General features: G+C 30.9%; 1 protein-coding gene across 1 annotated transcript; it reads right to left on the bottom strand.

The window, feature by feature from the left end:
* Window positions 1-12,364: 12,364 nt before the first annotated feature.
* Window positions 12,365-14,078, bottom strand: LOC145028289 (Ribosomal protein L10 family protein). The gene is made up of 5 exons (XM_078976964.1): window positions 13,612-14,078; window positions 13,393-13,461; window positions 13,186-13,284; window positions 12,711-13,103; window positions 12,365-12,631 (listed from the first exon to the last, which is right to left on the bottom strand). Exons 1-5 carry the CDS (start codon window positions 13,867-13,869, stop codon window positions 12,485-12,487), a joined length of 966 nt encoding a protein of 321 aa, XP_078833090.1. The 5' UTR covers window positions 13,870-14,078; the 3' UTR covers window positions 12,365-12,484.
* Between the last annotated feature and the right edge of the window lie 1,380 nt (window positions 14,079-15,458).

Here is a 15,458-nt window from a genome sequence, read left to right as displayed (position 1 = left end):
TTCTTTTGCCTCTTGTTCACCTCTCTGTATGTATCCTGTGAGCAACGAATCGTCAGGAAAAAAATGCCCAAATCGAGTAAGGGTGAGGTGGTGATCGTTAGATGTGAATAAATGGTGGCATAAATGGATTTTAAAGAAAAGAAGTCTAAAGTGGGTTCACCGAAATACATACTGACGGTGGTCCAAGGATGTGACTTAGAGTTTCTTTAAGTTTTTGAAACAAAGAGAAACATATAAATGGGTGGGTAAGGAAGTGGGTTGGCATTTTAAGTGGGCTCATTTCTAATTTTAATAAGTTATAAATAATAAATAAGAATAATATTTTAAATGACTTTACAAAGGGTATAATAGTTTTTTTAAGTCCAGCATAAACCAAACACATATTATAGTGATTATACAAGTTAAAAACAAAAGTTATGGATAAAAGACGTTGATTACCAAAACCATAGGAATCATTAATATAATTTACTCAAAAATATACTCCGTATTAAGAAACGTTGTTCTTTGGGTCGACTAAGTCGTTAAGTTTGAGCAAGTCAAGTCTTTTAGTATGGATTTTTCATTTTCTTTTGAAGTGCTTCTGTTCAAACTTCAACCATATATGTCAAAAATTCCATCCTTGTTGATTTTTCTTGTTTCAAAATGCGTTTAATTTAATATATGTTTATATCGTAGGTTAAAAAAAATACTTTTCGTACGCAATATAATATTTGATTGATTTTTAGAGTAAAAAACGATTTGAATATTTGGAAATCAAACAGTATTACTGTAGTAACACTTTAGTTTGCTCGTAATATCGTAATTTCATTTGAAAAATGTCAGTAATTTTTTATGACTCATAATCATTATTATTTCATTGTAATCATCATGTTACAGAATATTTAGTACACCCTGAAATATTTTCCTCGACCCTACATGTCTCACTTCAAATCACACCAATGCTAACAATGTCCTTAAAATAAAAAAACCAATCTTAGTTGCTTTTTAAAAACTATAACGAATAACTCATGAAAGTTTTAGATCTTTTTAACACGTTGATATTATTAAGAACTAATTAACATAAATTTAAAGGTCTAATATATTCATCTATTCATCTATAAAATATAATATTTTTCTGTTAGGAATTCTATATAATTAGTAGCCGTTGAGATATTTATAACTTTAGTTTTTTTATACGTGCCTTCAATATTAAAATGAACATCTTAAATGTTCTACATTAAGATTTAGAACATATACCTTCAATGTTCAATGTTAAATGTGATATTAAAATATACCTTCAATATTAAAATGAACATCTTAAACCGGAGTGGGATTCAATCCCACGCATTCTTCACTGATACCCTTTATTTACCGCCACCGATTCTCATTGGACAACGTGTCACTAGGTGGTTGGATAAATCCACTACGCTTGTCCAACTAGGCATACACTTTACCACAACTAATCACACGGCACCCTCACATGACTTGTTTCAAAAACTAAGCCTATATATCTGTCTTTTGACACGTCTCATGGTGGTCACGTGACCTCCACGCGCTCTGACCACTTGTACGAACCTGATTGGTTGGGCGGTGCCAGGTCAGCAAGATGGCACGTTGCCACGAAGCGGTTGAACGAACGTCCCAACGGTAATTTGGCTTGTACTCAAATTGTTGAAGATTATGTTATGTTATCCACTTATCTTTCCAACCAAAAACCAAACCCATGTATTTTTTTAATTAATTTAATTATTTAAGAGACTACACACAAAAGCTTACAATTAAGACCCATACAATTTATAACAAGAGTATCTTTTTTCAGTTTAACAGATAAAGTTAATAGATATAATATCCAAATATAAGTATAAGATAACATAATAATCTTTGAAATGTTTTTAAATTATGAAGAAATTTTATTTATTGTTTATAATTAGTAACATGTTCCACATAATTTTTTTTTTCTTTTTAACTAAAATAAATTGAATAAAAAGATTTAAAAAATAGAAATGGTAAAAATGAAATTTTAAAGGGACTGCAGACCAAAACCAGAACGAGTATCATTTTCAAAGACGAAGTTGTTGGAAAATGAAATTATGAACTAAAATAAAAGACGAAATAGTTGTCTATCTGATATGATAGTTGTTGGATAAGGGGGAGGTTTTTGAATAGGAGGAAGCATGTTTGTGGATGGCATGTTGCGTCTTTATTATATATCATATTATAAGTTTGACTTTTCTATTCATGCTAAGGTTATCCGCATGTCAAATCATCCAAATTCTCAAACTTTATATCAATTAATAGAAAGGTAAAGCGTTTGATTTAAATATGAAAAACTTTTATTCATTAGATAATACACTTCAAGTTTTTTAAATTATAAAAAAAAGTATAGAATATTTAAATTTAGAATTAAGCTTTAATCAAGGGAGTGATAGAACAAGGTTGTAGTCTTGTAGAAAGGGAGTATCGACCGAATTTAAACATATGTTTAATAGATTAGCTGAAAAAATATCAAGTGTTTAAAATGATAATGGTTAACAGATAAACTTTAATCAAGAGAGTAATAGGACAAGGTTGTAGTCTTGTAGAAAGGGAGTATCGATCGAATTTAAACCTATGTTTGATAGATTAGCTGAAAAGATATCATGTTCTTAAAATGATAATGGTTAACACATACAAACGTTTGATGAAAAGTAACTAATTAAGCTTTAAAAAAAAAAAAAAAAAAAAAAAAAAAAAAAAAAAACTAATAAGTTAATTGGGACATGCAAAATGCAACAAAATGACACGTAGAAGAATAATTCAGTTGTATAAGAAATCAAATTTTATTATTGTTATTGAAATACTCTTTTAATTTTTTATTTTTTTTACATTAATTATTGAATTGAATATTTCAAAAAATGTTATTTTTTGGGGAGATACTATTTGTCAAAATCTTGTATCATTTTTGTTGAGTTTGTATAATACCATCATCAAACATGTTAGCTATTAGATATATTTGTTATAAACATTTTGTTTTAGAACGGTATAATTATACATGCATCAAATCCTTGAAAAGTTATGTAGATAATTATTTAACAATTTCAAAAATATATAAGAATTTTAAGTTATATTGTTTACCAAATAATCAAAAAAAAAAACTTCATGATTATTGAATTCCATAGTGAATTCTTGTCAGGCCCGGTCGAGACCAATCCAGATGACAGTTTAAGACTCATTCCTCTAAATGTCCCAAAATAATATTATCAATGATTTTTCATAAATGGTGTGTTTATTTAATATATATATATATATATATATATATATATATATATATATATATATATATATATATATATATATATATATATATATATATATATATTATATTTAATACTTCTGGGGGGCAGCGGGGGTTTTAATTTCACCTCGGACCCAAAATATATTTATATTAGTCCTCATTCTAGTGTTTAAACTCCTCATGATAAAGGCTTAAAACCATAAATTGAAATAAAAAGAAATATAATGTTTTCTTTTAAGTTAGATCACTCTTGATAATAAAAGCTTACAACCATACATGTTCTCCATGTTCAATTTAGGAGTGGAATTGGTAAATATCAATTCATGTTTTCACTAAATCGTGTACCATACTAAGTATACTTGGTACCAACTTTTTTGACTACTAGAAAATTTGATTAATACATGTTGGTAATGATATATACCAACATGTAATGGGGTTTTGTGAATGACGATTTTAGTTTTCTTAAGCATGGTGGAACTTCAATAGGGTTTTGTGAATAAAAGTTTTGTAATGATTAAGATTGAAAAGTCAATCCAAATGATTTTATTAATTTTAATTATGAGTTTATAAGTAAAAACGGTGGAGGAATATTGGAGACACCAATATAAAGTTTAAAACTTTAAACTTTACTGATTCAACAAATGCTAATACCAAAGCTTGTAAATCGTAAGTACAAAATATATTAAAATTTTAAATACATACATACATATATATATATATATATATATATATATATATATATATATATATATATATATATATATATATATTAAATTGGTTCGTATGGAAATATCATGATATTAAAAACTTTATACCACTATCAGATTTCACAATTTGTATGGCACTACTAATAAAATATATTAATTACTAAACATATTGGTTACTGATATTCTTGATTCGATTGATAATATGTTGATTGGTTTTCAGTTGTATATATTTGTGAGTGTAATTTAATTCATATCCATAGTCGGGACTTGGGGAGAGCGTCATGCCATGATCAAGGACGGTTTTAAGGGGATTCCGGTATGGTACCGGCAACCACTAACTTTGTTGGCTGCAAAAAAATTTCGATTTTTCGATTTTTTTAACTATTTTTCATGTATCAGCAACATTTATTTATTCCGGCAACACCTTGATGGCATGATGAACCGTTCACAAATCACAAACAACAAAAGGGCCCACCATCAACTTTCAAGTTTCATTTGGCTCCCCTCTTCTTATATTATATTTACACTTATTACCATCTCCACTTTTTATTTCTTAAAAATACATAAAAACAATTGAAAATTAATTTTAAAAAGTTAAATCACTAAAACAAGACAATCAATACATTTAAAATGAGATCAATATTAGATATCCTTTGACAAAAGAATATTAAAATATCAATTTGTTGTCTATTAAAAAATCAATGTTAACATTGTTTTGTCAAAGTCGAAAACAAAATGATTATAATATTTAGAGGTTTATATTTAGTAGGAAGATGTTCTAAAATATAAAGGTTTATAAGTTGTTAATATAATATGATTTGACTTTAGATTGATATGTAAATAAGCCAACTAATAGATATGGTTATCAATGAAACATAAATCTACAATAACGAAATTAAATAAAATGATTTAAACCAATCAACAAAATAAAACCATTTATTAATCGGGTAGGATCTATAATGTTAAGGGTGCCATGATGACCTTGGTATTTTCCAATTTGGGTTTGGTTAAGTTGAAAGGTACCAAATGCAATAAGATTGATGAGCATGAACCATGAGGAGCTTCAATCCATCACTTTATAATTAGGCATAGCAACACCTCGTGCCTAAAATAATTGGCCATACGATTAATAATCCCAACCACCTATCATCTAGGTTCATTCAATCAATGTATTTATTACTCACAAGTCGCAAACAATAAAATTCAATAAATAATTGATACCTATATCATAAGGCTAAGGGGTATGGTCACACCCAACCTACTCAAAAAGTGATGTTACATCAGCGCCACATCACCTCACTACAAATCCACCACCAACCTACTATCTCTTGGAAATGGTCACCACTCTACATCATTTTTTCTTTTTCTTTTTCTATTTTTTTTTACATTAGAATAATTCAAAAAATAATTATTAAACAAAAATAAAAACATAAATATTAATTAAAAATATTTTACATTAATTTAAAAAACATAAATTTAAAATCTACATTACTAAAAAAACATAATTATTTAAAACCTAAATTACAAAAAAAAAAACATATAAAATATTACTCGTCGTTGTCATTCTCGTCGTCATCACCGTCGTCGTCGTCATTGTCACCGTGTTGCTGGAATTGCCTTTGCCATATATGCTCAGTCAAATCATAACGTAAATTGTGATGTGTTTCACTATTTTGTATTTCCAAAAGTTGCGTGAAGTATTCAGGGCTGCCAACTTGTATTACTGCATGTGGGTTAAGAATATCTTCCGGATTATACATACAAATAGCCCTACCCTCTTCTTCAATTATCATGTTATGTAAAATAACACAAGCAGTCAATACCTTCGTCAATTTCGCCCTATCCCATGACCGTGCCGGATGTTTGATAATGTGTCACTTTTGTTTGAGGACCCTAAACGCCCGTTCCACATCCTTCCTTGCCGATTCTTGTGCTAACTTGAACAATTGTCGTTTTTCATCGTCCGAAAACGAAAAGACTTGACAGACGTAGCGTACTCTAGATATATCTCATCACTAAGGTAATACCCGTAATTATATTGATGTTCATTCACAACAAACGGCATGTTTGGTGCTTTACCATGCAAAATATCATTAAATATTGGAGAGGCTCCAAGCACATTCATGTTGTTGTTTGACCCCGCCATACCAAAGAATGCATACCAAATCCATATGTCATGTGATGCAACGGCCTCTAGTATAATAGTTGGGACGCCATGATCACCTCGTGTGAATTGACCTCACATTGGGACAATTTGCTCACTCCCAATGTGTACAATCAATGTTGCCAAGCATTCCTGGTAAGCCGTGTTTAGCTTTGTGTGCGGCATACAATTGTTCGATATCATTTCTAGTTGGATGTCGCAAATATATGTCACCATAAAGCTCTATGACATACTCACAAAAAAGATAAGCACATTCTCGTCGAGTCCTCTCAGACATTTTTAGATACTCATCTGAAGCATCTGCTGCTATGTCGTATGCCAATTGTCTAAGGGCTGTTGTGCATTTTTATAGGGTACTAAACCTACGTTTACCTCTTGCAGCTCATCTCAATTGGAAATACTCCTAATTATTTTCCAAATCTCTAGCAATCCGTAAAAATAAATTTCTACTAATACGAAACCGGTCTTCAAATTTTGATAGGTCATACAAACTATCAGAGGCAAAGTAATCACGTACCAAAAGCTCGTGTGCCGCCATACGATCCCGAACTATCGAAATTCTACGCCTCTTCTCGGTATTTGTACTTTCGCCTCTTTGTTGCACCATGTTGTGTGCCGCAGACAACAACGTGTGCAACACCAAGTCATCTTCATCAGAGTTATCATCATTGGATGAAGAAGAAGCAATCGAACCCGCTAAATTATTCATATCTATGTTTGAAAGTGTGCTGGATAGAGGGAATAGAAATATGTTTGTGATGTGAATGGAAATGTGTTTGTTTATGTATTTATATATGTGTATAAAGTGTTGTTTGAATTTTTTTTTTAAGTTGGTAACGGTCAAAAGAAAGTAACGGTAAAAAAAAACACTCCACCAATTGAATCAAGCATCTTCGTCCGTGATCCCCACTACGCCACAAGGCATCTACGCGCGCCTGGGGCGGTGTTCACGCGTAGGTGACCTTGCCACGTAAGGCCCACGCGTAGTTGTGCATACTCGATACCGTTTAGCCTAATTTTCAAACACAATTTAAATTCTAAACTAAATTTTTGGATTTATATTAACCCTTAGGGTATCAAGATTGTTAAAATGTCGTATTTTTTATATTGATGTGAACATTGTCAAGTCAAGCAGTGAGGACAATTTGATTCGGTGGAGCTTTTCTAACACCGAAAAAAAATCATGTTTGTAGCACAAAAAACATTGTTGTTTATTTTATTTTATTTTTTATTGCAGGAAATGATAAAAAATATAGATTGATACATGCATATTAAAATAAAAATCACAATTAAAAGATGAAGATGATAGTTTTAAATCTTGCAATATAGAATATAATAAAAAAAACATTCAAAGCACGTAGTTGACAAAATTAGTTGAAAACTGATAGTTGTTGTTGGTAGCTAAAAATTGGAGATTTTATTTGTATATGAATGTTTGGTAAAAATAATTGAAATGTTTTAAAACATGTAAAATTATATAAAAAGACTTATTTAAAACAGACAATTTGTTTAAAAAAAAGGTAATTAAGTCAGTTTTGCAAAATTATAAAATAGCTTTAAATTGAACGATGCTTGAAGTAGTTGTTTGAATTTGGAGCTTTTTATTAACTAAACGTTAGAAGATCAACCGTTTTTTAATAGAACCAGAAGGAAGGAAATTAGTTATGTATGTTGGCTCACTAATACTATGTTAGTTCTTTGATGTGTTTTATGAACTCATGATGTTTGATTTGTTTTCGTTAACTCTTCCTATACATTTTATAATAAAATTTCTAGTTAAAAATAAAATAAAATAAAAGCTCTCAAAAGCTATATGTCAAACGTGCCCTAAAAGTTATAACAATTTATCCGGATGTAATAGAACAACACCTTAAAGAATTCATCAAATAAAGTCTTAATTAGGCCTTCTGGTATGGTTATCACGGGAGCTTCCGTGGTCTATGTGGCCACTAACCACAAATGTAAACACCCTCTCATAGTGTTAGTGGTGGCTAATGGTGGAACACTTTCGTGGTCATATGCACCACACCCAATCAGTTTCATTCTCTCTCTATTCCTCTCTGTCTCTCTCTACCTTTTTCCATCTCTCTCTACAATTTAATTAATTAAAATATATATACTTTTTTTATTTTAATAATCAAAAAATAAGAGAGATATAGTGATGAGTATCCCAACATTTTAGTGGTAGCTAGTGGTGGCGATGTGATACCCACCATTATAATGGTTAGTGGTGGGTATAACGGATGATCTTATATATGCAACAAAAATGGTGTAGCTAAAATATATGTATGTTGGATTTCTAATTTTCTTTTTGAAAATCAATCCGATCCTCAAATTTTGGTTTTATATACACGCCTAAAATTTTCTATTTTTCTATTTGAAAATCACAACGATTAAAATTTTCTGACCTAATTTTTTTAATTATTTTATTTATTGACTTTTTGGTTTTATATGCACGCCTACTACGATTTTAATACACTATTATTAAGGCAAGAAACCTAAGGTCTAAAAGCCACCAATCAAGCCCCAATTATTTGGTCATGTAAATGATGTAAGTCTAATTGTTGAAGGATAAGAGCTCTTTAAATTATGTATTCTCCTTAAGGATGCACCTTTGACCAATGCAAAAGATAAAGTCGAATTATTTTGATAGTGTTTCATACAAACATGAGCATGAACTTCATCAACATCGTCATCATCTTTTACAAGTCCAAAAAAATAAAACACCCCTCTCCACAAGATAACTAGAAGTGGAACAACAAAGAAAAGCATATAATTTACGTACATAAAACTTGTTATGTGGATCCCTTTTTTTTATTCGGTTGCTGCTTGATTGCATATGTCGCAAGAAGTGAAGGAGACTTGACCTTGTATCATCTATTTATGTAAATTCACTAATGAATTTGTGTATGTAGATTCCAAAGAAGTGTGTGGATGTATGATTATGATGAATAACTTGCAAGAAATAACGACTGGTTCAGTGTTCTCAATCTCAAATTAAATATTCTACTACCAATTGATGTGAATATGATCCTTTGAAAGTGCACTTTGAACGACCACATGGGATCAAATCAGTTTAGTCCAATCCAAACTGATCCATCCAATGAAGTATTGAACATCCATTGAGATTTGGGAGTATGGGACAATGTATTTTTAATTCCAATCATATTTAGATATACATCATACAAGTGGGAATTATAATTCGTTTTATAAGAAAATAAGTTAATTTATTATATCTTATTGATAAATGATCAAATAGCTCAATCTAGAAACAAATTAAGAAAACATGTTAAAAATCATTTATAATATAGGACGGGCCTAGAATTCTTTTTAGGGGACAAACTTAAAAATATATTTTATATAATTAATAGTTCAATTCAGATATTAAGTACGAAGTACCTATCGTCTATCTGGAAGTTGACAACAACGAGATTCTCTCAGTTGTTTGCTCCAAAATGTGTGATCAATCAAGAAATTAAGTACAATAAATAGTTACCTAAAATTTATGATTTTATTATTTATTTATTTATTGTGCTTGTTCTCTTTAAAACGGTTTTTTTTTTGAACCTGCGGATATTATTAAAACCACAGTTTAAAGAAAAAAAAACCAAGCATAAAGGAAAAACAAAACAAAACTTACAAAATGTCAAAAGGGGAACAAACTCAATATTCTCATCTACAATTTCCAAAATTACACATATATTTCAACCAACTAAAAACCATAGAAATCACATTATCCGCCAACTTTGAAGAGTTCACTTGGGTTTTGTTAAACCAAACGTCGTTCCTTACTTTCCACATACACCATAGAAACCCATAGCAGATACCAAGAAATATTTTTCTCTTTTTTGGACAGTTCCCCCATTAGGCACCACAATTAACAAAATCTGAAATCGAAAGGAACCTTTGAATAGAAACGTCACACCAATTGAAAATCCAGTATAAGGAATCAAAAGCAATCGGATAACCCAAGAGAACATGATCGCACTGTCCACACCACTAAAGCATATTTGACAAGAAATAAAAGACGTGCTGATACCTCTCCTGGAGAGAGCCACTGCAGTAGGAATACGCCTCATACAAGCCCTCCAAACAAAACTAATGCACTTGATAGGAACTAAGTGAAGCCAAACTGTGGGGTTATTTATCGGGATAGTCAATTTACTGTCAATGAGGGCCCTAAGATCGCATACACGGAAAGAACCATCGACAGTTAACCTTGATCTCCAAGTGTCAGGCCCATTAAGATCTCACAACCATCATTGTAACATCCAAAATAGATTTCAATTCCAATAGTTCCTGATAATTGTTGGGTTTTCGCTTCCAAGCCCACGAGAAAACGCCATTCACCCATCTGTCACTTAAAATGCAAGTTTTCCTCTTGTCTAACGCATATAAAGAAGGGAATCTCACTACCAAAGTCCTGTTCTTTAGCCAATCATCTAGCCAAAACAAAAATTTCTTTCCGTCCCCCACCTGAAATTCAAAAATATCTTAAACATCAATATCAATATTGCCAAGTGTCGAGAAGAAATTGACAATACTACTCCAAGTGCCCGGGAGAGATTTTTTAGCCCAAGAGTGAATAGGCTTACTTTCACATCTATGAATACTACAGATCACTCGCCTCCAAAGAGAGTCATTTTCCATTTTAAACCTCCATATTCATTTTGTCAGGAGAGCCCAGTTAAGCGAGGCCAAGGATCCGACCCCGAGCCCACCGGACGATTTTGGCCCAAGTACCACCTTCCAAACGACCCAATTGATTTTTTGTTTTTCTTCAGTTCCTCCTCATAAGAATCGTCTTCTTAATTTCTCGAGGTTATCAATAATGGAAATCGGGGCTTTAAAGATGGAAAAATAAAAAAGAGAGAGACTACCCAACACAGCTTTAACCAAAGTTAGACGACCGCTAAAGGATAAAGTTTTAGCTTTCCATAAAGAAAGTTTATTTTGAACACGATCAATGACGGGTTGCGAGCTCCTTTTTTGGGACATATTTGCTCCGACGGTTACTCCAAAGTTTATGGCATTGGAGTTTAGGATAATGAAATTGCTAGTTGCACTAGAATTCACGGTTGTGGTTGTGAGGCGACCTCTCTTCCTTTTAAAACCCTTTTTTTTTGTTAATATATGCATGAGCTTTCATATTACTACACAGCCATAATTTTTTGAACTTTAAGAAGATAATCAACAACCTTGTGAAAATATTTTCTTTGTTATATTTTGTTTTTCATGAGCTATATTAATAAAACACTTGACAATCCCACCTAACAAGACTAGATATTTTTTTGCATGAAACTAATTTTCTTACACTTTTTTGGAACACCAATCTAATACTTCTAAACTACTCCTAGTTTCACATATGTCTCAAATGAGACTTGAATATTGACCTCAAAAAAGAAACTCCTAGTTTCACATATGTCTCAAATGAGACTTGAATATTGACCTCAAAAAAGAAAGCAAGCAACTTATGATATTGTTCAGCTAAAAGCCTTTTGGTTTAATGTGAGTATTGATATGTTGATGGCACCTGATATAAACTTCAACCATGCAAAGTACGAGTTACAATTTTTACTCTAAGTCGTGATGACCTCCTTTTGCATATATTTAATGTGAATTTAAATATATTTAAATTCTTTATACTTATCTTACTAAACTAAAATTCAACATGATTATCATGGTTGTTGATTTGATCAAATTTGCAGCTCATTGGGTTAATTGTCCCAAAAAAAAGAAAGATTATCTTAGCTATAATCTATGGTTATCTATGGGGTGTTTGGACAAGATTTTCTTTATCGTGCACTAATAATAAAGTTAGTTAATGTATTTGTAAAAAAAAAAAAAAAAAGAATATTTTAATTGCAAATGTCGTAAAAAAATATAATAATTTCAAGATAGTATTGACATAGTAGAAATTTCAAACATAGTAATATAAGTTACATGACCTTTTAATTTAGTATAAGAAATAATAAAATGAATTCCTCACCGTCTCCTACAGGAAAAGGAGCTTATGCAAAACTACATTTAAACTTTATAAACTTTTGGCTTTTGTATTTATATTTTTTGAATGGTCTTATACATTAATGAAGAAAGCTATGCAAAATACTATGCGCTTAGTTGTAATGCCTCCATTATCCAGGCATTATGAACATACATAACTAGGATCTAGACATCATGAACACATATATGAAGAAAGCTATGCCACATATTCTAAAACTGATAGCTATAAACAAATGATTGTAGAAATCCAAAACACTAGATAATAATAATAAGTTTCATGCAAACTTTTCAACAAGATCATAATATAAAAAGGTTTCAATTACTAAACAAAAGATACTTATAACAAAACCTGCAAACTTAATCGAACAAACCAAACCCCATATCATCATCAGACTCTTCTACAGCCTCATCCTTCTTCTCTTCAACTGCAACATCTTCAGCAACACCCTGTCCAGATCCACCTGTAACTGCAACTGTTGCAGCAACCACAAACTTGCTTGGATCCTACAAACATCAACTTAACAACTTAATAAAAGAAATTTTTTGAAGTCGTTAAATTGAAACATACTTCTTCATTACATACCTCAAGGTACTCCTTAACTTTGTCTGCCAAAGGAAAAGAGTAACTGGTCTCCACAGCAATTGCCAGAGCATTCTTGTAGCCATTGATGAGCATGTGAGGAGCAGCAGCTATGGTTGGATAATGTATAGCTAATGCTAAAGAAGTAACCATGGATACTCCCATGGCAAACTTTTCAACAAGATCATCTTCTGTCAGATCAAGAACCTCTGGGCTGAAAACTGCACCGTTTTCATAAACAGATAGAACAACAAGACCATAAGAGAATGGTCTGATGCCGAGTTTTGCTAACAGAGCTGCTTCTGAAGAGCCCACTTTGTCACCCTTTTTTATGAGCTCAACTGGGGTGATGATTTCAACTGTACCCTTGTTGATCTTGGTGGGTATGTTAAGGACCTGAAGTATGATTGAAATTGAAAGTCTAAACAGTTGTAATGGTAAACAAAATGTTTGATGGTGAAAAGAGAAGTTTACTAGCCTGGAAGAAAGAGGTCTGAGAGGGGTCTAGACCGGTGTTGCCTGGAGGAACAACCACATCCACCGGTGCCACTAGGCCCACACGTGCAGGAGCTCCGACCTGAAGAATCAAGAACATTTTATTTAACATTAAGCATAATTGTATTCAGCCATTTTTGAAGATGAATTTCTTAGATTGCGTAAGATACAGAATTCATAAGAATCTCACCTTGTACTTAGCAACTTCCTCGCGGACTTCCTTCAGATCACCCTTGGTGAAAATCAATCCAACATTCCCCTTCAATGTTCAAAAATTAAAATAATCATATGGCGAATAATAATACCAAATTCCGAACAGAAACATTTAATTTCGCTATCTAAATAACGAACATGCTCTGTGAAGCATGTTAAAATAGATTAAGAGAGATTAAAATAGAGGTTTACGTACAATAAGAAGCGTGACGAGATTGAGAAAAGCCTTGTTTCCGGTCTTCTCGGCATGAATCCTGATGGATCGCTTCATCATAGTATTTTTCCCCATGAGGATAACAGAATCACCTCTGAGACCGTGACGGATACTCTGTAGTTGGTTTGATCCAACGTTATCAGCCGCCACCACAAGAACTTGAGTATACTCATCGAGAAGTTGACAGAGCTTAGCATCATAAGAGATCTTCTTCTCAGCCTTTGAAGCCTTTCCAACCATGTTGCTATATATTGCTGAACTGTATGTGTATATATACGATCGGAGAAGGTGATGGTTTGTGAAACGGAGGGCCAAGACAAAGCACGAGCTATGCCAAGGCGGACGGATGAAATTCCGTCGCTTTAACCTCTCTATTGAGTTCTCCGACGGTGTGGTGGAGAAGATACTCTTCAGAAAGGAACACTCTCTGGTTAAAACGGTCTGTAAAAGGGTAAAAACCTAATAATAATGGGCCTGGGCTGATGCATAATTAAGAGCAACTCCAACGAATCTTCATATTTTTGTTTTGGATGTCCATTTTACTCCAATCGAACCGCCGCAGTAAAAAATAAGTTTTTGAGTATCATTTCAATTTCATATAATCCAATATTATATTTATCCAATTTAATTTTTAAATATTAAATTTATTCTTCATAAATCTTCAAAATATTATATTTACCTAAATTTATTTTTATAATGTTTTTAATATTTTATAATAGATTTTCATACCTTAGAATTATTATAATAATTAAGAAATTTAACCATATTATCTTTATGTTTATGATAATAGAATGTAAACTTTTAAATTACTGGAATGTCGGTCTCGTGACAGATAAAAAGATTCATCTTCAACTCTTCTATAGAATGCATATTTTGATTGTTCAGTTTTTATTGTTGTTGATTATTATGTTGTAGATTGATGATATTTTAGATACTATCATTGATATTTTGATGTTTAAAAAGTGCATATACGATATTTTGATATTTAAGAAGGGAATATATGATATTTTGATGTTTAAAAATGACATATATGATATTTTAAAATTTTATGAAGGATAAATATGATATTTAGAAATTAAGTTGGGTATATATGATATTTTAATGTTTTAGAATGACATATATGAAATTCTCCCTTAAACATATATGTATTATAATGTTACATATAAATTTTTATTTTTATCCTTTTTATTATTAATAATAAATCATTACTTTATTTATTAAGTTGTTTTGGAACCATCTAATTACCATAGTGAATACTTGTTTATGTATTTTATAATTTTGATAACTTAGAAAAAAAAAATCAATACAATGTGATCATTATATAACAAACTTATATATATATATATATATATATATATATATATATATATATATATATATATATATATATATATATATATATATATATATATATATATATTTAAAATTCAAACTTAACAAAGATAGAAAAACATAAATCAAAACACAAATTTGGAGATTTTGAAAAGCGTTCATTTTATTTATATTGTAAAATCAATAATTTAATCGATTACTACTATTGTTATTATTAATTTATATATTATTATAATTAAGTAAAATAAAATTATATAATATTAAAGAAAACAATATTTTAGAATTATAGTGTTAAAGTATGTTTTTAGTGTTAAATTTTCAGTGTGTAATTGGAGTTGAAAAGGAAATTTGTGGGATTTTTAATAAAAATAATAGTGCTAGCCTTAGAGTTTGTCTAATATACGTAGAAAAACATAGCAGAAGAACTAATGCACATTGGAGTTCATGGAGCATTTAACAAAGTAACATATCTTGTGACAAGAGAATAGATCAAGTAA

The sequence above is a fragment of the Lactuca saligna genome, chromosome 2, assembly GCF_052625555.1.
Source record: "Lactuca saligna cultivar CGN05327 chromosome 2, ASM5262555v1, whole genome shotgun sequence".
Lineage (NCBI taxonomy): Eukaryota > Viridiplantae > Streptophyta > Magnoliopsida > Asterales > Asteraceae > Lactuca > Lactuca saligna.
This window is presented reverse-complemented; position numbering and strand designations above follow the sequence as displayed.